Source organism: Vespa crabro, chromosome 10 (assembly GCF_910589235.1).
Source record: "Vespa crabro chromosome 10, iyVesCrab1.2, whole genome shotgun sequence".
Lineage (NCBI taxonomy): Eukaryota > Metazoa > Arthropoda > Insecta > Hymenoptera > Vespidae > Vespa > Vespa crabro.
In genome coordinates this window covers 2,757,339-2,782,454 of record NC_060964.1, presented here as the reverse complement: position 1 = coordinate 2,782,454, position 25,116 = coordinate 2,757,339, and the positions used below count along the sequence as shown (strand labels likewise).

The window sequence follows — 25,116 nt, the reverse complement described above, 5'->3', positions numbered from 1 at the left end:
AAATTATGTCACAACTTATGCCATATTCAATTTATGAAAATCTACTTGTCACGCAAGTTAACAATGAGAAATTTTATCGAAAGTAAAATTCGTCTCAATGAATTGTCTTTTAATAATTTTACATTTTTTATCCCATGCAGTTCTTATTTAGAACAAAACATTTGATTTACCTTAGAATGTTTACTTGGAATAAATTCAGAAAATGAATATTCAATATAAAGAATGTGGTACCGGTTAAATTTCATGATAAATTTTTTTTATCCGAAAAATGGAGAGGTAAGCATTTATAAAAAAAAAAAAAAGAAAAAGAAAAGTGAAGTCCATCTTCTCTCTCTCTCTCTCTCTCTCTCTCTCTCTCTCTCTCTCTCTCTCTCTCTCTCTCTATCTCTCTACATTTCTTCCATTTTCTTCTTTCTCTTTTCTATTTTATCGTAGTAGACAATCGTCAAGTATAAATTTTTTATCATCTCGAAGATCTCTATTTCTCCACATGATATGTGTATATGCGAGCGCGCGCGCGCTCGTCTATGGTAATGTTCTATATCATAATCTTCCACGAGACAAACGTACTTACTTTCGTCGAAAATTTCGTGTAATATTTTTAGCCGTCTCCTTCATGGCAAACCTTTCCTAGAAAGAAAGTAAAAAGGTAATGTTAGGGTTGAACTAAGTTCTCAAAGAATTCAAAAAAAGAAAAAAAAAAAAGAAAGAAATAGAAAAAAAAGGAAAAAGAGTAAAAAAAGAATAAAAATCTTTTTCTTTTTTCTCTGGTTTTCCTTTTTTCTTTTTTTTTTTTTTGTAATGCATTATTAAATTAAACAATTAAACATAGATAAATTAATTTTCACTGGGTATGACTTACATTTCTTTAAGATTTTATCGGATTAATCGTTTTATCATTTTAATCGATCGATTCTTTTCAAATTTATGATATTTCTCGTCGTTTCTCGATAAAAATATTGATAAATCGTTTAAAAATATTGACGTGAAAGACAGAACATTAAAATCTTTCGATTGTAATTTACCATTTAATAATTTACGAAATATATCATTAATGTCATTTTTTATAGAGTATCAGATCACGTTTTTCATTTTATCTTCTGATGATTTTATCAAAAACAAATATCATAATTATTTTCGCGATTTAGAAAGTTAGTTCCAAAATATGATTGAAGAAAATGATAGATTATTTATATTTCTCCTATCGTTTGATACTTCTCGTTGATATTTACGATCATACGTTATTTCATTAATAATCTTTTCAAGAAGAATATAAATTTTCAAGAGATTAATAATAGAATATCTTATATTTCATTATTACTTTGAGATTATTGGGAATGGCTATATTAATCGAAGGTATGATAAAATTCGAAATTTTTCAAGTCTGATAACTACTGATTAATATTCAATTTACGTGTTAAATTCCAGGGTGCGTCTGCGATAACGAAAAAAAAAAAGAAAAGAATATTTTGCAAAAAATCTTTTGAAAATATTAGCAATCGTATTTTGTCATACATTATGAATAATTATTATCCTAATTGTTAAAATCATGATATATTAGCCAAGGTTATTGTCGAATAATGGCAATATTTTTAAGCCAGATACGTATGAGTTTTAAGATTTTCCCAAATCTTTCATAGTTTATATACGTAACAATAATAGCGTAGACATAGCGTCTAGACATTTGAAAAATAAGTCGAAGATATTCTTGAAATTATTAAGACGATAACATTGAATACTTTAGTATTTTTTTTTCGTTTTTTAAATCCTACATGTTATCTAGATTCTAAATAAATTTATAGAATTGATTTAAACGTTACACACATCTTGAGACTGCATTCTATAAGTTTATATTAAAAAAGGAATATCAAATAAAAATTCATTGAATTTGTACACGTATAAAGTTTTCCATTCAATAGTATCATATATGTAACACAAAAGTATGCTTCAAAGATAATTATTTATCTTTAATTTATAATAATTTATACTTTAATACTTACGAACGACTGATTGATTCATCGGAAAATAAAAGAACAATTTTATTTACTTGTAATTATTAGTGAATTAATTAAAAAATGTCTGTAATATTAAAAATATTCTGAAATTAGGAATGTATGATAAAAGAAAAAAGAAAGTAATATTTGGTCGAATAGACGAGAATAAAAGAATAAAAAAGAAAAAAAAAAGAAATAAAGAAAAAAAAACCAAAAAAGAAAAAGAAAAAAAGACATATGCACATAAAATATAATTGCCATAATTTAAATAATTTCAATAATTATTAATCAAGGATAGATGATGAGGATAATCGTAAGGAATGGAAGAAAAAAAAAGCGTTGCACTTTCGAAAGTCCTTGTAAATGAAAAAGATTTACTTTCCTCATTTATTTTATGTCAATATATGATCTTACATTACAATGGATCGCACAGCGTCTCTCTATCTTCTCATAATAGTTACTTACTTACATTACACGTGTTTATTCAAAACATAATCTCGCGCATTTGTCTAACAATAATTGTGAACGGCCGTCTCGTAAAAATTTTATCTCAGAGGAAATTCCGCCCTTTCGTTTTATCTCTGCTTATGGTCGTAATTAATAAAGCGATCGATAATCAGACTTTTTTATTTCTTTTTCTTTTCTCCCTTTTTCTCTATCCCATTTTTTTTTCTTTTTTTGCTTTTTTTTTTCTAACATCTTTCGACGACTTTTAAGAGTAAGTATTTTAAATAAAACAAAAAATAGAATTTTCGAATCGAATCAAATATACCATTAACGTATAAAAATCTTGTTTCTTTTTCTTTCTTTTCTTTTCTTTTTCTTTTTTTTTGTCTTTTTTTTTCTTTTTCTTTTTTTCCTTTTGAAGTAAAAAAGACAACAAAAGAAAAAAAGAAAAAATAATTCGTTAAAATAGCCAGTATTGATTTTCTTTTTGCGATTTTTATTGTTACATCGAAACGTTTAAAAGATATCACTTATTTATGAAAAATAATGAGATTACATTGTTTGTTTTCTCTCTTTTTTTGTTTTTTTTTTTTTTATGAAATAGTTTGCGAGTGTTTTAAAAGATGTAATAGATAATAATGAAAAAAAAAATATATATATATATATATAAAAACAAGCAAAGAAGAATAAAATATGTTTGCACACGAAAGATGAAGAGAAGGACGTAAGATTAAGAATTATCGTATTTGTTTCATATTTCTCTTCCTTTTTTCCAAACTTCGCCATATTTTCTCTCTCTCTCTCTCTCTCTCTCTCTCTCTCTCTATCTATCTATCTATCTCTCTCTCTGTCTCTGTCTCTCTTTCAACTCTTTCTTTACTATTATAAAATATACAATTGAATCTTTTTTTTTGTTTTTGAAACGGAGATCTTTAACATATTTTCCTTTTATCTTTAAAAAAAAATCCCATATAATCTTTTCCCTTAAGAAATAAATTTCGAAGTTTTGTTTCTTTCTTTTTTTCCTTAAAAGAACGTTCGGAATATTTTTGTTTCCTTAAAAAAATAATCTCGATTATTTTCTTTTTTTTTTTGTTTTTTTTTTCTTGGAACAAAAAATTCTCTATCATTTTTCGTCTTAAAAAGCAATCTAAAACAATTGTTTTCCTTGAAAAGAAATTTTAGATATTTTGTAAAAACTAAAATCCAAAACATCTTTTGTTCCTCTTTCTCTTCTCTTTTTTTCTTTTCTTCTTTTTTCTTTTTTTTTTTTTGTCTTTCGCTATAATCGAAACTATTATCGAAATGATGGGTCTCATTGAATTCACGCGGAGAGAAGCATTAATGATTGTTCGCAATTTGTCTGATTCCTTTTAATACCTATTTTAACATTTCTCTTGAATTTTTTTTTTTTTTTTTATATCCATGTCTAGTTGTAGACATATGTATACACATATATAAAGCATGTACATACGCAAGAATTAAAGGATGCGTGCTAAATCACGCGAGCCGAGGAAGAAAGAATAGATCATGATCGATTAATTGTGTTAATCGCGAAGAAATTTGTCCTCAAACGATTCGTTGAAATTAGACGATTAGATAGACGATTATTTCAACAACGAATATCTTAGGATTTATATTGAAAGATTCAAGTACGATTTTACAAACGTACGTACGTACATCTAACAATTATTTAAAAAAAAAAAAAAACAATGAAAAAAAAATAAAAAAAGCAAACGAGAAATATTTATAAATCGTTAAAACGATTGATCGTAATGAATTATATTTATGTAATGAGTCGAATTGTGTCGGCTCATTTTGATTTAACGCAAATTTAATTGGTTTGTTCGTTATTTCATTATTTAAACACTAGCGATTAACGTGTTAAAAATGTTGGTGGTGGAGAAAAGAAAAAAGAAAAAAAAAGAAAATAAAAAGAAAATAAAAAAAATAAAATAAAAAGAAAATAAAAAAAATAAAAGAAAAATAATTATATATGAATAATATTCGCTATGCGCGTGCATGCACCTACTCGGCATGATCGTGATATGTAAGCTAGAAAAGCAATTGGTTACGAGCTATGTATGCATGTATGAACGCAAAAACCAATCGAAAGTATTTTTTTATCTTTCGTCATAGTCCCAAAAGCTTCTTGTTATATTAATTTTATTTCAAAACATTCTCTCTTTCATTTTCTTTTCTTTTTTTCTCTTTTCTTTTTTTTCTTTTTTTTGTTTCTTAATTCTTCTTTTCTATTCTATAATTGTTTATCATACACACACACACACACACACACACACACACAAACAAACACACACGCGCATGTACGTCAGCACCTTTCAATCTTTTTCTTTTTTTTTTTTTTATTTCATTTCATTCGATTCTTATTTCTCATTTATTTCAAAGCTAACGCCATCTATCCGCTCAATTATGATCTAATTTTTACTCTTTCTCTCTCTCTCTCTCTTTTGATAATCTCGAACGATACTTCGACCGTCGATAAAGTAGAAATCAAATATTTTGTTCTTTCATTTTAAAATGAGAATCGATAAAATAGTCGAAATTTTGTTGAATGACATGACAAGTAATTTATAATATTGGTAGACAATGTGAACACAATTAAGCACGTCCTTGAATTAAAAAAAAAAAAAAAAAAAAAAAAGGAGAGAAGATAGACAAAAAAATGCTATTAATATCTGCAATAGCTCTTTTTCTTTTTACTTTTTTTTTTTTTTTTTTTTTATCGAAAAGAACATTTAATTCTATATCGTGAAAATAATTGCTGACGTCTATAATCCCACTTTTCTTATTTTTTCTTTTTACTATCGAGAATATCATATCGTTCGTTCCGATCTATGAAAATCCTCCACTCCTTTTTTCATTCATTTTTAATTCTCCATTGAATTAAAACACCTTTCAAGTTTTGTTTTCCTTCTTCTCTAATTCGTATATACATTTCTCTCTCTCTCTCTCTCTCTCTCTCTCTTTCTCATATATATATATATATATATATATATATATATATATGAAATATATATTAGATATATATATATATATATATATATATATATATATCTAAAGTTACATTATATTGCAATTGACATACGTTCTTATTATTTTATTTTTACAATTTTGCAGTTTGTCGTCCGCAGCATCCTTCGTATCGAGCGAAGGTCGCCGTGTCGAGTCCGCACTTATTTTATATCATTTTTTTCTCTCCTCCTCCTCCTCCTCCTCCTCCTCCTCCTTCTACTTACTTTTTCTTTTTTTTTTGTTTTTGAAATATTTTTATGTTTTTTTGTTTTGCTTTTTTTTTAACTTTATCTCCTTTTCAAATTTCTTTATTTATTAGCCGCTCGATTTTTAATCACGATAGATTGTATCTATTTGCGTGTATACACATAGCACGGATACCATTCTAAAACGTTTAGAACCGTTCGTGCTCGATGACATTACACTTTCCAACGTATGCACTATCGTTTTTCGTGTTGGAAGAACGTCGCATTTTATTTTATTTTATTTTATTTTATTTGTGTGTTTGTTTATTTATTATACTAATGTAACCCGAGAGAACGTTGTAATAATAAAGATATTAATTATTAATAAATAAAATAATAATCTTTTCATCCTACTTTTCAAACCTTTCTTACTTTTCCCATTTTTTTCATTTTTCCTTGTAAAATAGCAACGATTTTTTCCCTTTGCTATTTTTATTTTCTTTTTTTTTTCTTCTTCTCTCATGACTTTCTGACATTCGTCGGTCGTTCGTTTTAAAGATTTCTAGATTCAGCTTAGGCACTTTCAGGAAAAGAATAACTGGATGACGATATTTTAATTGCAACTAAAGTGATAGGATTGTTTGAAGATTTGATTAGTAGTTTCCTTTTTATTGATTTATTTCTTTTATTTGTTTCAATTAGTTTTTTTTACTTTCGCGTACCTTTCCTCGTAATTTATGAGTACGTGCATGAGTTATATATATGTGTGTGTGTGTGTGTGTGTGTGTGTGTGTGTATGGGTAGGTGCGTCTAACGACAAAAAAAAAGCAAAACGAACGGTCTCTCTCTCTCTCTCTCTCCTTTCGTCGGCTTCCCCATATTTGTTTATAACAACATCTATGTACGTAATTACTTATTTACATTGTAGAACAAGCCTAATTTTTATATGAGAGACATCATCGGAGGAGACGACGAAGTGACAAGATGGTAGACCGAGTGTGATGGTTTGTTGTCTGATGACGAAGGAAAGTGGATGGGCAATTTCGAAGACTTTCGTTTCACATTATTTTTCTTCTCCTTCGTACTTATATTATAGGTGCTTACTCGATTTTTTCTTTTTTTTGGCGAATCCTCGCAAAGAAAAAATTGTTAATAATTATAAATTTTAATTCAGTTGAAAAAACGACGCGAAATTCTTATAAAATCGACGAACACTCTAATGATCTCTTTTATCATACTCGTTAGATAATTTTGTAATAAGATCTTTAGATTATTTTGTAATAAGATTTTTAGATTATTTTTCTGAACACATTGTAGGATAAGGGTTATGCAATTAAATAGAATATATATATATATATATATATATATATATATATATATATATATATATATATATACGTATGTGTATATATATGTATAAAATAAAAAAAAAAAAAAATAGTATCGTGAATTGTTTTTTTTAATCATGAATATATATATATATATATATATATATATATTATATATTATTTCCTTTATATAAATACCTTTATATATAATATATACATAAAGATACTTCAAGAAATTTTATTATTTTTGTTTTATTTTCTTCTCTCTCTCTCTCTCTTCCTCTCTCTCTCTGTCTTTGAAAATAACTTTGATAAATCGTGTTTTAGCTATTCACATAAAAGCTTCTCAATCATTGTCAACGAATTTATAAAAAAAAAAAAAAAAAAACAATGATATATGCGACACTGTGAAACATAAAAGTCTTCGTTTTTTGTGAAAGCACCTAACGATGACAAAGATAGGAAAATGTATAACTATGTGAGACAAATGACTATAGAAAAAAAGAAAGAAAATAGAAAACGAATAAAAAGAATAAAAGACTTTAAAAAACAAGATTTATCCTTTTTCGTTTTTTCTTCTGCTCTACTCCAAATTGTCGCTTCGAATCCATGCGTACAAAAACACACCCGTTATATTAGGAAAATGATAAAAACACTTATCTATTTACGCCCTAATTAAACTATCAAATATGATAATTGCTTTTCGTTGACTTTTCGAAATTACCTAACATTTCTATATATATATATAATCATAATCATAATATATAATCATAATAATTATATATATACATGCATAGTAATAATAATAATAATAATAATAATAATAATAATAATAATAATAATAATAATAATAATAATAATAATAAATTAATTGATTGATTAATTAATTTATGTTATGTATCGTTTTTCATTCATAATATTTCTATATTTAAGTATATATATATATATATATATATATACTTAATATATACTTAATATATATTAAATGTCTCTCCCCTATTTTTCTTTTCTCTTTAATGTTAAAAAATTTGACGTTTCTCTATACCTTTAATAAACATATTTATATATAATAAATAAAAAATAAACAAATTTGATTCTCTCTCTCTCTCTCTCTCTCTCTCTCTCTCTCTCTCTCTCTTTCTCTCTCACTGATATACATACACATGCTATTTTCAATATTCTAAATGTTATTGATCGTACAATTATAGCCAAGATCAAAACGTATGAACAAGATAATTCTTTTCATACATCAATTTAGAAAAAGCAAACGATATTAGAAAAATGTACGATCCATTGTGATGAATTTATTGAATTTCTGTATCAATCTTATTTTTTTATGATTAATTTTTCCTTTCTTTTTTTTTTGTTATTATTCGTTTCGATTTCTCTTCCTCTTTCTATACTTCACTTGACGAAAACTTCTCTTTTTTCTTTTTATATTTTGATGACAAATCACGAAACACAAAGAGGCCTTGTAAGATATTATAAATATACTGTGTAAATATATATAATTATTATTATGATTTATATTATTAATATTATTATTATTATTGTTATTGTTGTTGTTATTATTATTCTCATTTTGTTCCTTCCTATTATTTTTATATTGTTATTTTCTTTGTTCTTCATGTATACTTTACCGCTCGTTTGCTTTGAGTATAAGAAAAATAGTGTATTTCCATGTATGCCATGTTAAAGGATTAAATATCATATATAGCAACGCTCTGTTTCGTCCTCGATTTGAGAGAAAAAAAAGAGAGAGAGAGAGAGAGAGAGAGAATCGAGTTACATTCTGCTCGAATTTCGAATTATAGAGATACGATGTATGTACGTGTGTCTATAATATTCGTGTGGATGTATTATAGTGACACCAAGAAAATTTCAAATTAGAGAGATATTCTATCCGCATATATGTACGTGTATTAATGCGTATTTGTACTTATGCATATTTACTTTTAAGGAAACATCAAAAAAATTTCAAATTTTTCTAAATATACATACGTGTATGTGTACGTATTAATAAAGACGTGAAAAAATTTTCAAACGAAAGAAATACTCCCATTTGTATTTATACTTGTATGTATTATTTTTGTATATATGTATATATATAACGTTTCAGAAGACCGGAGGAAAATTTCGGATGTATGTACTTGCATGTAACTACATAAATATTTCCATGTGAAAGTATTAAATGTGACATATGAAAAAGATGTCGAATATTCGTAAGTATGTATAACTGTATGTATAACGTGTATATGTGTATATGTGTATATGTGTACGTACCACGTAAAGAGACGAAGAAAATTTCGAATGGGTAAGATAAATATACGACATATGTCTGTATGTATACGTAAGTACGTGGTCTGTGTTCCAAACAAACACAAAGAAAAGAACGATAAGGGAAATCGGATCGAATTCGCTTAAATAATGTGCCATTTATGAATTCAATGGATTTTCTACTTTTTATAACTTTTCAAAAGTATTTTCATTCAAGATTCTTTCGATTAATCGACAAAAATCAATTTATTCTTTTTGACCGATATAAAAAAAAATTATTGTCCAATCGATCGACGAACAAATTCTACGAAAATAAACTAAACAAAATATATTCTATGATCGTATAAAAATCGACGATGCGTATGATGTAACAATGTCAATTTGAATGCGATCATAGAATATTGTTTGTTTGTTTATTTGTCAATGAACGATATCGAACGACATATGATTTTGTCGAATGTATAATATCCGGCTACGGTATTGGATAGTACAAGGATGGCTAATTTTTTCTCCACAGTGAGTCACACGGTCTATGCTATCAATCAATTCGTTCTATCTGTCTTATCGTTGTGCATTGCTATAGAAGTATGTCCCTAGGATAACAGAGGATCAAAAGATTTCCGGTCGTTCCGTCTATTTCGATTTTAAACCTTTCCCAAGTTCACAATGTAGGATTTTACAATTAGTCATGAAGTCATAGGAAAATTTTACTTTTTTACTTTTATGCCAAATTCTCTTTATGTAGATGCATCCTTGTCAATAAAAAAAAAAAAAAAAAAAAAAAAAAAAAAATGTCCAATACGTATAGTTAATTTAAGCAAGTATGCGACAACGGCCGGCCGTTTCGATCAATTAGACTTGTATACTCTTTTCAAATACGTTCTCATTAACAATATTACAATACTTAAATTCATTGATTATCACTTCAATCGATTATACAATAATAAATAAAAAAAAAACAAAATAGTGCAACGCCATGCATACTGCTCACTAAGATTATCTCTTCCAATCTTATCAGAACAAACAATTAGAAAAAGGAACCACATGCGACCCTTTCTTGAGCCATTATTTGCCTATCTCTGTACTAAGAGAGAAAATCAAAAATGATGATTCATTTGAATTTATTAATGTTCATTTACTTGTCTTTTCTTTTTTTTCCCAAAACTGTACGTTTCGAATGTGATTTACAAAGAGATCGTCGTTTTGATGAGATTGTCATCGACACTTTGAAGAAATCCTTAAATAACACACACACACATATATATATATATATATATATATATATATATATATGTATATATATATATTTATTTATTTTAATCGATAATTAACAAGCATCACAACCGAGTTTCTCGTTCTCTCTTTCATTATCATTATTATTATTATTATTATAATTATTATTTTTATTATTAATATTATTATTATTATTATTATTATTATTATTATTATTATTATTATTATGATTTTTGTTTTTTCTTTTCTTTTCTTTTTCATAAAAATGTAACTCGTTTTTCAAAGGTACAGGCAACTTCGTTTACACACTTTCGTTTATCTTAAATACATTGTATAAATGTAGTGTATGATTAAAAAGATATAGAAGAGATCGATCTTCTCGATTGTTTTGATTTTATCAATGACAAAGTAACTACTTTAAAACAAACAATGAATAAGTATATGTATATAGGTGAAAGAAAGAGAGAGAGATAGAAAGAGAGAGAGAAAGAAAGAGAGAGAGAGAGAGAGAGAGAAAGAAAAAAAAAGAGAGAGAAAGAAAAATGACACGTTCCTTCTCCAACATCATCACAATCATCATCGTCATGCAAACCATTCTTCTAATCATTATCATTATCATTATCGTCGTCATGATCATATCATCGTCATTCATTATCATCATTATCATCATGATCGTCCCGACACAAGCACGGAGCTCGGTCACTCGGAATCTTCGACTTGGCACTGAAGAGAAGCTACGCGGCGACAAAAGTAGACGACCTTGAACTGGTCATCATCATTGGGTCGCATCAAAATAGGCCGAACTTGGTCCTGAGGAACTCCTTTAGGGGGACATAGTATTGGTTCCTTAAGGCCACCATTTCTGGCGTCTTACGCAGGCTGTTGAATATAGTAGCATCCGTTTCGAAGATTAATACGAGACTGACAAAAAACACTGTTAGGGCAAGCATGAAGGCCGGAACGAAGCGTCGAAGGATTCGCAGACTCCTATGCCTTAACTTTCCTTGGAATCTACGAGCCAGATGCGATTGTTGTTGTTGTTGTTGTTGTTGTTGTTTTAATTGTTGTTGATGATGTTGTTGTTGTTGTTGCTGCTGGTGTTGATGTTGATGCTTTTGTTGTAAACAAAGCTTGGAATTTTGAAGCTTTTGCATTTTTGGTACTGGTGTTACCGACCGACTATGAGGTTTACCGGATGCATCCAACAGCTGACTCTCTGATGACGAATGATCGAAGGAATCTCTGAAGTAATAATCGTTTGCCTCGCCCTCGTGCTGACCGACTGAAACAATAGACATCAATTGATTATTAGATTTTTAATTATACCCTTATCTCCTTGATTTATATTCCTTTTTTCTTTCTTTTTCTTTTTTTGTTTGCTTTGTCTTGTTTTGTTCTGTTTCGTTTTGTTTTGTTTTGTTTCGTTTCGTTTCGTTTCGTTTCGTTTCGTTTCGTTCGTTTCGTTTTGTTTTGTTTTGTTTTGTTTTGTTTTGTTTAAATATCTATTTTCTTTTTTACTCTCGTTCATCATCATCGAAGTAAAAATTATTATTTCATCGTTATTCTTATAGATTTACTTCGAGGATCGAACGCGAATAACGAGTCTGGCTTCTAGTAGGACCTACAATATGGAAAGATCCTGGTTGAATAAATATTTCTGATCAAGGATTACAACGAGAATCTTTTTCTCAGGCTAGTTCGAGAGCAGCTCGACATCAAAGGCTATATATAATATGCGACGACTTATCGTTAACAGGCACAGGCCCATGCTTGACCGCAATAATATGCAAAACAGAAAGAAATTTGAAAGTAAACGAAAAAAAGAAAAAAAAAGAAATATATATATATATATATATATATATATATATGTGTGTTTAAATATATAATATTTATATATAAATGGGTAGATAGATATACAATATATCGAAAGCTCGAATGTACTAAACCAACAGCATGTTGGAAATAGAATAGATTAGATAGATAGAAAAATAGAAATGGAGGAAGAGATAGAAAAAGGAAGAGAGAGAAAGAGAAAAAGAGAGAGAAAAAAAGAGAGAGAAAGAGAAAAAGAGAGAGAGAGAGAGAGAGAAAGAGAGAGATAAAGAGATAAAGAGAATAGAAAGAGATAAAAAGATAGAAAATCCCAGGATGATCCAGCATAGATCCGTAAGGATCACGAGGATCGATCTTACCTGATTTCAAAACAGAATCGATCCCATTTCGATCGTTATTCCGAGATGATTGCCGATGATCGTAGTAAACGCAACCATTCGTAGTTGCCGTCGAATCTTTCGAGTTGATATTTGTGATCGATGTTGTCGTCGTCTTCGTAATATTTTTCGAGTCTCGAATTGTCATCTCGGTGTTGCAGTCGTATCGACTTTGGACCTTTCTTACCTGACAAAAATCGTCACGAAACGAGTTGATTTCCGTCCCGTCGGGAACGTCGACGTTTATCTTTGTTTTATTCGTTGAAACGCTTCCGTTCGAGACATACTTCTTCGACGTCAATGACATTGCTGCTCCTGTCATTGTTGTTATTGTTGTTGTTGTCGGTGTAGCAATAGTAGTAGCAGTGATGCTAGTAGTCGCTGTATGCGACGACAATGATGAGGAAGAGGAGAAGGATACCGAAGTCAATGAAGGCTTAACAACTGGTACCTTCGAGGTCTTGATTATCAATGCGGTAGATCTGACGACCTTGGGACTCTTTTCAAGGGCATTTATACGTTGCCTAACGACGTTATCGATATCACGGCCAACTAGTTCCTCCGAGCCTATCACTATTCTCTGACTGTACAACGTTTGCGGTCGGTTCAGCGTGCTCTTGGGAAATTTCAGTTTAACTTTCGCGTGGTTTGTGGTAGTAGCGGAGGTAGTAGTACTAGTAGTAGTAGTAGTAGAAGTAGAAGTAGTAGAAGTAGTAGAAGTAGTAGTAGTAGTGGTAGTGGTGGTGGTGGTGGTGGTGGTGGTGGTGGTGGTAGTAGTAGTGGTGGTGGTGTTGTTGTGGGTGGCACTCGCATGCGTATCTTTTTCGTCTACGGCTAAAAGAACAGAAAAAAAAGGGAAGGAACAAATAAACGGATGACAAAAAAAAATAAAAGAAAAAAAAGAAAAGGAAAAAGAAAGAAAGAAAGAAAGAAAGAAAGGAAGGAAGAAAGAAGAAAGAAAGAAAGAAGCAAATAGAATAAGCGCCGACGATTACTGCGGTGAGGCTCTGAAGCCTGAGATTAGAAACGATCGTTTCGATCTTTTTTTGCCTGATAACGATCGTCTTGTTAGATATTCAGTGACATGCAATTACTAAATGAGAGAAAGAAAGACAGAAAAAGAGATATTGAGGATATCTCATTTAACCCTGTATAATGTTTCTCATTATTTTCAAATAATACATTTATGTTTATCTGTCTTACAATTCAATTTTATATATATATATATATATATATAATTTTGTAATAGAGTTTTAATATATTTTAAATACACTAGTATAAGTTATATTATTAGTTTCACAATATATAATTTTTAATAAAATTTTAATATAGATAGTATAATTATACAAATATATATGTATATATATATATGTCATTCTATTCGTTTCATATAACGTAAGTTTTTTCTTTTCCTTTTGTTTTCTATTTAAAACATAAAAAATTAAAATGAATTATAAAGGGTTAAGAATTATACTATTATTCATCATTTTTAAACACTATAAAATTTGTCTTCTCTCTCTCTCTCTCTCTCTCTCTCTCTCTCTCTCTCTTTCTCTCTTTCTCTCTAATTAAAAACATTTTTACAATTAATTCATTCCACATTCCACACTATTCATTCTACTTCACATCCAATCAAAATCATTTTAAATATTCCTCTTTCTCTCTCTCTCTCTCTCTCTCTCTCTCTCTCCCTCTCCCTTTCTTTTTTTCTCACTATCTCTCTTTCTTTTTCTCTTTCTCGCTCTCTCTCTCTTTCTTTCGCACAGCACATTGTCGTGACACGTGACTCGTGACATCTCGTGTTCGAGAGAATGTCGCGTGTCTTAACAGGCGATCGTTAACGTAATCTAATTAATTAAATATATATACATAGATATTTACATAGATACATACACACATAAATAAATGATAAGTCGAACGAAACATCCTTTTCAAAATTCATTCATTTTGATCATTAATATATTTCTTCATATAAATTATCGGAGAATAAAAATTCTTCTCCCATTTCTTTATTTATTTACTTCTTTCTTTCTTTCTTTTCTTTTTTTCTTTCCTTCTTTTTTTTCTTTATTATACGAACATTTCGTTCGTTTGTTCTTAATATCATTGACTCATGCAATCGAATCAAATGTGTCTGATAATAACGAGCATTTTAAACGTGCACTTCTCTTTTAAATCTTTACGAGTCATTGAATCGTACAAGGGATTGAGAATTCTTTTATATTTATTTTTATTTTATTTATTTCTTCCTTCTTTTTCTATAAAAATATTAATACGATCTTTATATTTTTCCTTAAACGATTCAACATTTTCTCATTTAGATTTAACCTAAGAGAATATCTTACTAATAGTTTATGAGATAATTCATCCAAAGATTATTTGTTATTATATGCATGAATAATTATAAAATTAGCCCAAGTTAAATATTTCGATATATTTTTTTTTTTCATTAATTTTATGATATTATATACATAAAAATAAAACAAACAAACAAATGGTTATATGTATATAAATTTGATCTTAATGCAAATATTCTTTGTTGACTTAGGTAACTTTTATGATCACAAATTCATATAACTAAAAATCAATGACTGTGAGCATATAATAGCGAGAGCATACAATAAACTTTTCTATACATTTTTAAAAATAATAATTAATTAAATGAAATCATTTATTTCATTCGTAAGACACGATAATTGAATATTTATATTTAGAAATCAATCGAAGGATTGATTTATCGAATCGATTATTTGTATAAAAAATTTATGCGAAACATGTCAGACTAATTTTTTTTATACAATGCAAACAATCTAATAATACGCTTCATCGTATTTAATTTAATTTCTTTAATTTTTACAGATAAGAAGTATCTATCAAATTTCACCATTTTATATATTTCAAGAATCGTTAACGAAAAAAAAGAAAAAAAATAAGAAAAAACAAAAACCATACATATATACGTGTGTATGTTTCTCGTGTCTTATCAATTAATTATTAAGAATTAATTAATTATTATGAAACAATTAATTATTTAATAATTATCGTACGCTCACGTCACATGCTTTTATGACTAATGAAAGAAACACATTCGACAAAACCCTCGTGGATGTAATAAAAGAGGGACAGAGAAAGAGACAAAGAAAAGGAGAGATTGAAAGAGAAAGAGAGAGGGAGAGAGAGAGAGAGAGAGAGAAAAGGAGATAGAGAAAGATGAAGATTAAGATAAAGACAAAGATAAAGACAATCCTGAATTGGTAAACAATAACAATATATAACAAATATAGATATGAGAGGGAAAGAGTATAGACCAACCATTGTTTCTCCTCGCATGAATCTCTTGGTCCTCCGATACGGTCTCCAGAAGAGGCAAGGTATTGTCTGGACAGTAGGGTGAGCTGAGAGGAACTCCTGTACCACCCTCGGACATTCCGGTACCATCCAAGCCTGCACTGTGACAGCTACGTGGCAGACTGGAGTATCCTATTCAAGGCCAAACCATAATGAGATTCTTGATTAGGATAATTGTCATCTTTCATTTACGTGATCATTATTAATCCTTAAAATATTATTATACTTTTTATTTCTTATTCTTAAATCCCAATTTTTAATGATTCGACACTATTTGTTCATTAGAATTTGTTAGATAGTTAGAATGATAAATAATTTTCAACTAATCTCGAAATTATTCTCATATGTTTTATACTTTGTTACGATTAGATAAATTATAAATCATATGATTTGTCTTTGATATCATTGAATAATATGTAATAATAATCATGAATAAATTCTTTTCAATCGTCTTATAAATTTTTTCAAATCGTCGAAAGAATATATATGTATTTGAATGCAATATAAGTATAAAAATGAGAAGGATCGAAACATTTTTGATTTCGAGCGATAAAAAAAAAAGAAGTATGATCGATCTTGTAAGTCGATCACGTTCGCGAGAATAATAAGAAAAAGTTTCAAAGGGAACGAAAGACTGGTGAACACCTGTTGATAATCTACTTGTGAGAACATTCTTACGTGTCAAGCGTGTCGTTGGTGAAAACGTTCTTGTCCTTGTCAAGGGATAAGGAAATTCAATTCGAGAGAGTCTTGACTACTACTTTTCCAAACAATCTAGAAAAATAGCTTTGAAGATGTAATACAAAGTTTGTATTTCGAAGATCAGTCTTTGAAATAATTCCAACGAATATATAATAAATTCTATGTGTGCTTGGAATAGTAGAAACTCAAATAGAAACTAAAGAAGTAGTAGTAGACACTCCAAAAGATTTTTTTATGTTTAATATTGTTTGATAAAATTTAATGATATTTATATAAATTCAAGTATACTTATAAATATATATATATACAAAAAGTAAGATAAATTTAGTTCGTAAAAATTTATTTATAGAAATTGTTTATAACAGATTGTTAATTCATTATAAACAATAGGATAAAAAATAACGAAAAATCAGGCCTTTTAAAATAATATTCTAAGATAAATTAAGTTTCTATGATTTTTAATTTCAGAGATATTCCCATATATCTAAATGGAAGATTTAATTATTAATAATCTAAGAAAAAATTGTTTATTCATTAATAAAATACTAATTTGTTTATTAATTATTTATTAATTTAAAAGCATATGAATCTATTTAAAAAAAATAACAAAAAAATAAAAAAAAATGCATATTCTGATATTATATGCAGTGAGATAATTAAGTATTCCTACGGTAAGAAAGTATTCGTATTTTTTTATTGATACTGTACGAATATTTAAGTATTTGCCCATCACTTTCTCTATATTGTAATAACATACAAAATATTATAAAATATTATAAAATATGACTTTTTCTCGATAATTTTTATACAGTATAAACATTAAATTGTATAAATATATAAACATTAATATAATATAAATATATAAATATTAGATTGTATTAAATATACAAATTGTATAAGAAAGAAAATTCTAATAAAGAATATTGAAGACATATATATATATATATATATATATATATATATATATATATATATATATATAAAATTCCAAAAGAAAAGAAACATAAAGAATGTAAAAACAAAAAGAATGTTTTAATTTAAATACTAACGTATTTCAACAAGGTCCTGACTAGGGGTGCTAGGGGTAGCCGGTACACTGCTTGCTTTTCTTCTAAGACACGTTGTCTGACAACGTTGAATAGGTGGTTCCTCCTTTCTAAGTGGACCCGTTTCTTCAAGAACTTCTCTTTCCGTTCGTCCTGTATATTTGAATTTAGTGCCCCAAGAAAATATAGATCCACCACTGACGACAGGTGCATCCGATGCTTTCGGCAAACTGAAGTTTCAAGCAAGACAAAGCAAGTTCATTTAAAATAATTTTGTAATTAATAAAATTAGAAATAATATATATATAGAAAGAGAGAGAGAGAGAGAGAGAGAGAGGGAATTAATTAAAAAAAAGTAAATTAATTTATACATTTGACTTCTCCAAAATTGAAAAGTCACATATTGATTCGATTATTTTCTATAAACTCCGATATTTTCATATTCTAATTTTCAATCCTCCATAAAGTTATATTTTAATATTAATCTTTAAAATTAATCTTTGAATTTGAAATAATATAATTAATGTTCTTGTCAAAAATAATCACAGATATATATATATATATATATATATATATATATATATATATATACGAATGTATGACACTTAGAAAATATATAGCATTATAGAAAGTTCGCGAAATAAAGAGATTACTTTGTTCTTTTTTAAATGTCCATATTTATTATTAAAATATTTCTTCGAATTATAATATTAATATTATAATTATTACAATTGATTTTTTAAATTTATAACTTAAATATTAATTCTGTTGAAATGTTTATTAAAAATTAATAATTTCAATGTAATAATTATTAAAATTAATTTCTTCGAATTAAAATACAACAAACAGAATTAAAAATTAGTCCATTGAAGATTGATCGTATTTTAATTTTTGTTTGTACCTAAAATAATACTTCACGTTCGACAAAAAAAAAAAGAAAAAAAGAAAAAGAAGAAAGAAAACAACCCCAATATTATTACCGTGAAAATTTAAGCTCATTTAGCACGCCCAAGAGAAACGAAAAGACAGGTATTGCTGACTGACAGAGAGAAAAAAAATGGCACTACGTGATGGCGAGTCGTGCAACATTCGCCTACGTGGATTTTAACCGAATGATGTAGAAGATCCGATAAAATATCGCGAATCTCGCATGTTAGTGCTATACACCTTTCTTTCTTTTTCGCAAAGAAGAAACTTATGTGAAGCATAAATTTCGTAGTACGTGTCGGTCGTGCATGTCACGTTATCGTCACCGAAAAAGAGAGAGAAAGAAAGAAAGAGGTTGATAGTTAATATTCTCTTACTTTCTCTCTCTCTCTCTCTCTCTCTCTCTCTCCCTCTTTTTCTTTCTTTTTTGTAGAAAATTCGACCGTTTCATTCGAAGCACGTTGAGCTATTATAAAGATCCCACTAATAACTAGAAGGTTTAATACATGGTACGTTTTAGCTTGATAAAAAAGAAATGAAAGATTTTTGAAATATTTGTGAAATGAGAATAACTAGATGTTGATAATTAATATTGTCAATAATTAATATTGGAACTTTTAAAAGTTTATATCTAAACGATTTGATATATGTATATGTATATATTTATATATATATATATATATATATATATATATATATATATATATATATATATATATTAATTTAATTAAAATATGTGAAAATGATATTATATTGTATTGTATTATAAATTATACATGAATATATATAATTTGGAGTATATTGAATTATATTATTTACATTGTTATTATATTATATTATATTGTTTATATGTAATTGTATAACATTATAGCTTTAGTAACATTGTAACTTTTCAAACCAATAATGTTCCAGAGATCAAAGTTGCTGCTTTAATAAATAAATAGTATGATATATCTATTATTCTAAATTAGATTGATTTATCAAAGCTGTCGATATTGCATAACTTAAAATATATTTCATGTTATATTTATTATTCTGCTTTGTTGAAATTTTAATGGAAAATTTATATTGAAAATTGTAATTTAATGTATAAAACATTTATTAAATGTTCGATCTTGTTTCAAGAACGGAATAATTATTTTTATAAGCTTCTTTATAAGATAACAAAAGAAAAAAAGAAAAAATAAGTTAATAAAGTCTGTCCCCTGATCCGTAGATCTTTACGAAAAGTATTACATTTTTAATGAAAATGATAAAAAAAAAAACAAATGAAGACTTATAAATAGCCAATTAAATAATTTGAATCTAGAAAAATATGGAAATTGCACGAAACGTCGTGTTCAATGTAGTAAACCCGTTTACAAATTTAATTTTCATTTTACCGATTTGTTCTTTGAACTATATTATAATATAAGAGCATAAATTTACGTGACTAATCATTTAATTGCTATCGTGAAAAGAAAAAAAGAAAAAAATAAAAAAGAAAAAAAAAAGAAAGAGAAAAGAGAAAACAAAAATAAATTCACTCGACGACCTATTCCTTCGTACGTTTGTAACAAATGCCAACAAATTTTCTAATTTTGCAATTAATATTCTATACTTCTCGTTTGAAAGTTTCATTTATAATAGTTTATCAAGTAGAAATGAAAGAGAGAGAGAGAGAGAGAGAGGAGAGAGAGAGAGAGAGAATAAGAGTAGATAGATGTTGCAATTAGTTGCTTAATTACTAATTATTCTACAACTAGAATCCATTAGTCCAATAGTTACTTCAAATGACTTCCGGTATGTTTTATCGAATAATTCCTCGTGAAAAAAGAAGATAGCATTATTCTGAAAAGCGAAAAAATTTTAAAGCTCGTCGACTCGGGCAAATAGAGCCATGTAATATTTTATATTCTATGATATAGTACATATATATAAATATATGTGTGTGTATATATATATATATATATATATATATATATATATATATTCCAAGCACCACACAATTAAGCTTTTGTCTTTACCCGAGCGGTGATTTTGACGTTATTCAAGCACGTTGAAAGAGTAAGAGAAAGAAAGAGAGAGAGAGAGAGAGACAGGAAAAAGAGTCTGATTCAAGCTTGCCAACCTTCACTTTTCCCGCTACTCTACGTTTCTCTGTTTGAAAAATTCTTTTTACTGGTACTAGACGTGACGATCGTGGCATAATATAAAAAAAAAAAAAGATAAAAAAAGAAAGAGAAAAAATATATTTGAAAACGAAAAAAGAAAAATTAAATCCTTGACGAGGATGAAATCGTATAAAAATTTTTCCTTCTGTTTTTATACAGTAATATAAAGTGTTGTTCGTTTAAAAATTCTTTCCAAATCTTTGATAATAAACATTTTAATAATTTTTTAAAGGGTAAATTTACTCGAATACGTACAATAGGAAATATAATTTAAATAAAAAAAAAAAGAAGAAGAAAAAAGAAAAAAAGAAAAACCAAGGAAACTATAATGAACGTAGTAATAATTTTTATGCTCATTTTACGTAATATTATCTTTCATTAAATGAAACTAACTAAATCGTAAATTTTTGATAAACACTTTGTAAATCATTTCGAACACATTTTTCAATTACTAATTATTGTAATTTAACAAAAAAAAAAGGAAAAGAGAGAGAGAGGGAGAGAGAGAGAGGGAGAGAGAGAGAGAGATATATTATTTTAATTAAAATAGAAAAAAAGGTGGAAAGAATATCATAAAACCAATTTTTTCTACTGATAGGAGTAATTAATTAAAAAAAATGTCGAAGACGGGAAGGGAGGGAAAGAAAGTCCATGTTCGATATTCGTCGTTTAATGGCATTTTCCTTCTTTTTCTTTTTTCTTGCCAATATTTCTCTTTAAAAATGATGAACGATGAGGTCCGAGAAATTTTTTTTTACGAGACTTGTATATTTCACGCTAGAACGAATTCGCGTAGTGCTCGAGCTTAAACAATAGGTGCCACCAACGATACGAGAGAAAAAGAGGAAAAGAAAGTCGAAAGTGGTAGGTATATATATATATATATATATATATATATATATATATATATATACCATCACCTTATATACAAATACATATGTATACATTGTGTGTAGGTAAAACGGCCGATGCACATTGCACGTTTACGTACCCTTTAGAGAAACCGACAAAGGCTTTGACCCGATTCGTAAAACTCGATCGGTGAGAAACTCTGGTTATTTCTCTTTTTCTCCTGGATACAAGCAACGATACATTTTCTTGACACTTCTTTCTTTCGACTTTTTAAAAATATTCCTTTCCATTTATTCTACCAAGTATTTTCTACCAACTAAATGGCACAATGCAATATAAGTTGCCTCAATTGTAAGAGATCAACTAAATATATCCTTTGTGTTTTAAAATGACATGACAATAATATTTATGACAACAATTCGAATGATTTCAAAAGAATAAATACTATGGGGGAATAATTTTTATTTTTTTTCTAGGATCGTTTTCCCCTTTTTACGATTTTTCTCAAGGACGTCGATAATTTTTATCTAAAGTGTATTTTTTCTTTCTTTTCTTCTTTTCTTTTCTTTTTTTTTCTTTATGAAATTAATCTTTAAGAATAAATAAAAGAAATCTTTAAAAAGATAAGAACTTTTAAAGATCTCTAAAATCATTATGAATTAATTACATTTTCTCTCTCTCTCTCTCTCTCTCCCTCTCTCTCTCTCCCTTTCTCTTTCTTTGTCTCTCTCTCTCTCTCTCTCTCCCTCTCTCTCTCTCCCTTTCTCTTTCTTTGTCTCTCTCTCTCTCTCTCTCTCTCTCTCTCTCTCTCTCTCTCTCTGTCTCTCTTGAAGGAACAAAATGAACAATTCGATTCAACTTTCATGGAAACAATTTGCCGCATCGAACAAAGTTGCGGAACAAATAGAGATAGTATTATATTTTGACATTCTCTATACATGGATGGTTGAGTGAACAAATAGAGAGGGTTAGCTAGGTCCAGTGGTACACCTCGAGATATCCAATTAGATCGATGCATACGTCACATCGTGTCGGTATACCGGGCTATTGCACATCGTCGAACAGTATGACACATAGTGTATGAATCGAAACACTGCGTCGACCTGAATCAGCCACGTTAATGAATCTCACAAGAGAAAGACAAGGACAAATACGATAGAAAAGAGAGAAAGAGAGAGAGAGAGAGAGAGAGAGAGAGAGAGAGAGAGAGAGAGAGTTATAGAAAAAAAAATTCTTTCGATACTGCATTAATTCGAGTAATAAATCAACACTTTTTATTTAGCATCGCGTTTGCTCTTTTTCTTTTCATTTTTTTTCTTTGTTTTCTAAAGAATTTCTTGTTTCGTTTGTTTTTTTTTTTTGTTGTTATTCTAATAATCTTGTTAATTTAATTAATTTTGTTAATTATTAATAATCCGTGAATAATGTAATTTTCTTTTTTTTTTGCACATTATTGTGATATTTGTTATATGTATTTATATTAAACGTATATAAAAGTGTATATTTGAAATGAATAATATACTATTTAATTAACTAATTATTTCTCTTCTCTTCATTTATAAATAATCTTTCCTTTTTATTATTATGGAGATGTTATTAGATGGTTTTTCATATTATACGAATACACGAAATGTGACAAAAATAACTATTTTAATTAAATTATTTCCCTTCTTGGTTTATACATAATCTTCTTTTTCGTCCATTATACATATATCATATAATTATGAAAGTGTGGCTTAAATATAATATAATTAAAAAAAAGAAAAAAGAAAAAAATTAAATTTATCGTTTGTATAAAAGAAAAACGATATACTTTAAATAAAAAAAAAAAATCATACGACGCACATCACTTTCATAATCAACAATTTATTAAGAAAATATTCTGAATAAAAAAATTGATAAATTCATCACCGTATGAATTACTTCTTCCTTGTATGACCGGTGATAAGAAGAAAAAGAAACAGAAAAAAAAAACATACAAAAATCTGCATAGATCAATTTGAAATAAACTAACTAATCTATGATATAAGCTAAAGCTGATCTATGATCTCTAACTATAGATATGACCGAGCAATCGAACGATTAAACGTAAATCTTTTTCTATTATACAATAAATACTAATATCAGATTTCTATCTCTAGATGAATAATATATATGTACATATACTTTCTTGTATATCTCTTTTTGAGATTTATAATCATATATGTGTATGTGTATGTGTATGTATATGTGTCTATATATACATATATATATATATATATATATATATATATATATATAAAAGATAATGATTAAAAAAATGTGTAATAGTCGTCCTTATGAGATACGACGTACTTACGTGAAAAACAGCATTTGCTCGATGGCGCACTTCCATACGTGACGGCAATTTGAGCCCGTGGGACACTTAAATCCGACTGTGTGCTTTTTCTGAAAATTGTGGTAAACAAGACTGTTCTAAAACATCTCTACTCTATGGTTCTTATGACACTTCTTTTAAGTCCCATGCACCGAGAAAAATATTCTCCAAAATTGCATCATTTGAATTCGTTAAGAAACAAAAAAGAAAAAAGAAAGAAAAAAAAGAAAAAAAAAGATACGTCTTCTGTATAATATAATCGAGAAAATCGCTTCTTTCTCATTCTCTTTTTTTTTCTTTTTTTTTTTTATCTTATAATCCGAACGTTTTTATAGATTCACAATTTTCTTTGAATGTAAGTACGATATCTAAAAAAAAAAGAAAAAGAAAAAAAAAAAGAAAAAAAAAAGAAACGAAAAACAAAAGAAAGAATGCAAAAGATTTTTAAACCGACACTTTTAATTAAATTCGCGTTCGAATCAGCGAACTTTTAATTAACGAAGTTCCAACTGCACGTACGGTGCTTTTCTCGGCACATAAATGCAATAATTAGCAAGCTACGACTATATATATGCATATATATATATATATATATATATATATATATATATATATATATAGATATATGTAAATATGTAAATATGTACGTACGTATGTATATATGTATGTATGTATGTATGTAAGTATGTAAATATATGTTACTAAACGTATAAGTTACGATACATTTGTTCCGCTAATCCAATCGGATCTAAAAGAACGTTCATCTCAGGCAGAAAACGACAGGGCTTAGAGAAAAAAAAAAAAATCAACGATCTTATAACTTCGTATTGGATAAGAAGAAGAAAAAAGAAGAAAAATGAGTTTGATAAAAATTTGTTAGGAAATATAAAAAAAAAAGAAAAAAAAAGCAGAAAATATGATGCCAAAGCATCTTCATTAAATCCTCTATACAGAATGTCATAAAAATTCTTATTCATACATATAAAATCAGCGATTAAATGTCAAGGTCATCTTCATTTAACAAA

At 27.7% G+C, this 25,116-nt stretch overlaps 1 protein-coding gene across 3 annotated transcripts in view; it reads right to left on the bottom strand.

Moving 5' to 3' along the window:
- Positions 1-11,024: 11,024 nt before the first annotated feature.
- The window catches only part of LOC124427357 (band 4.1-like protein 3), an 83,047-nt gene continuing 68,955 nt past the window's right edge, over positions 11,025-25,116 (bottom strand). For all 3 annotated transcript variants that reach the window (XM_046970191.1, XM_046970192.1, XM_046970193.1), the window contains 5 exons: positions 24,074-24,162; positions 17,807-18,033; positions 16,020-16,187; positions 12,690-13,541; positions 11,025-11,779 (listed from right to left, as the gene is read on the bottom strand). In XM_046970191.1, coding sequence (XP_046826147.1) covers positions 11,286-11,779; positions 12,690-13,541; positions 16,020-16,187; positions 17,807-18,033; positions 24,074-24,162 — 1,830 coding nt within the window. In that variant the 3' untranslated portion in view covers positions 11,025-11,285. The remainder of the gene's footprint in view (positions 11,780-12,689; positions 13,542-16,019; positions 16,188-17,806; positions 18,034-24,073; positions 24,163-25,116) is intronic.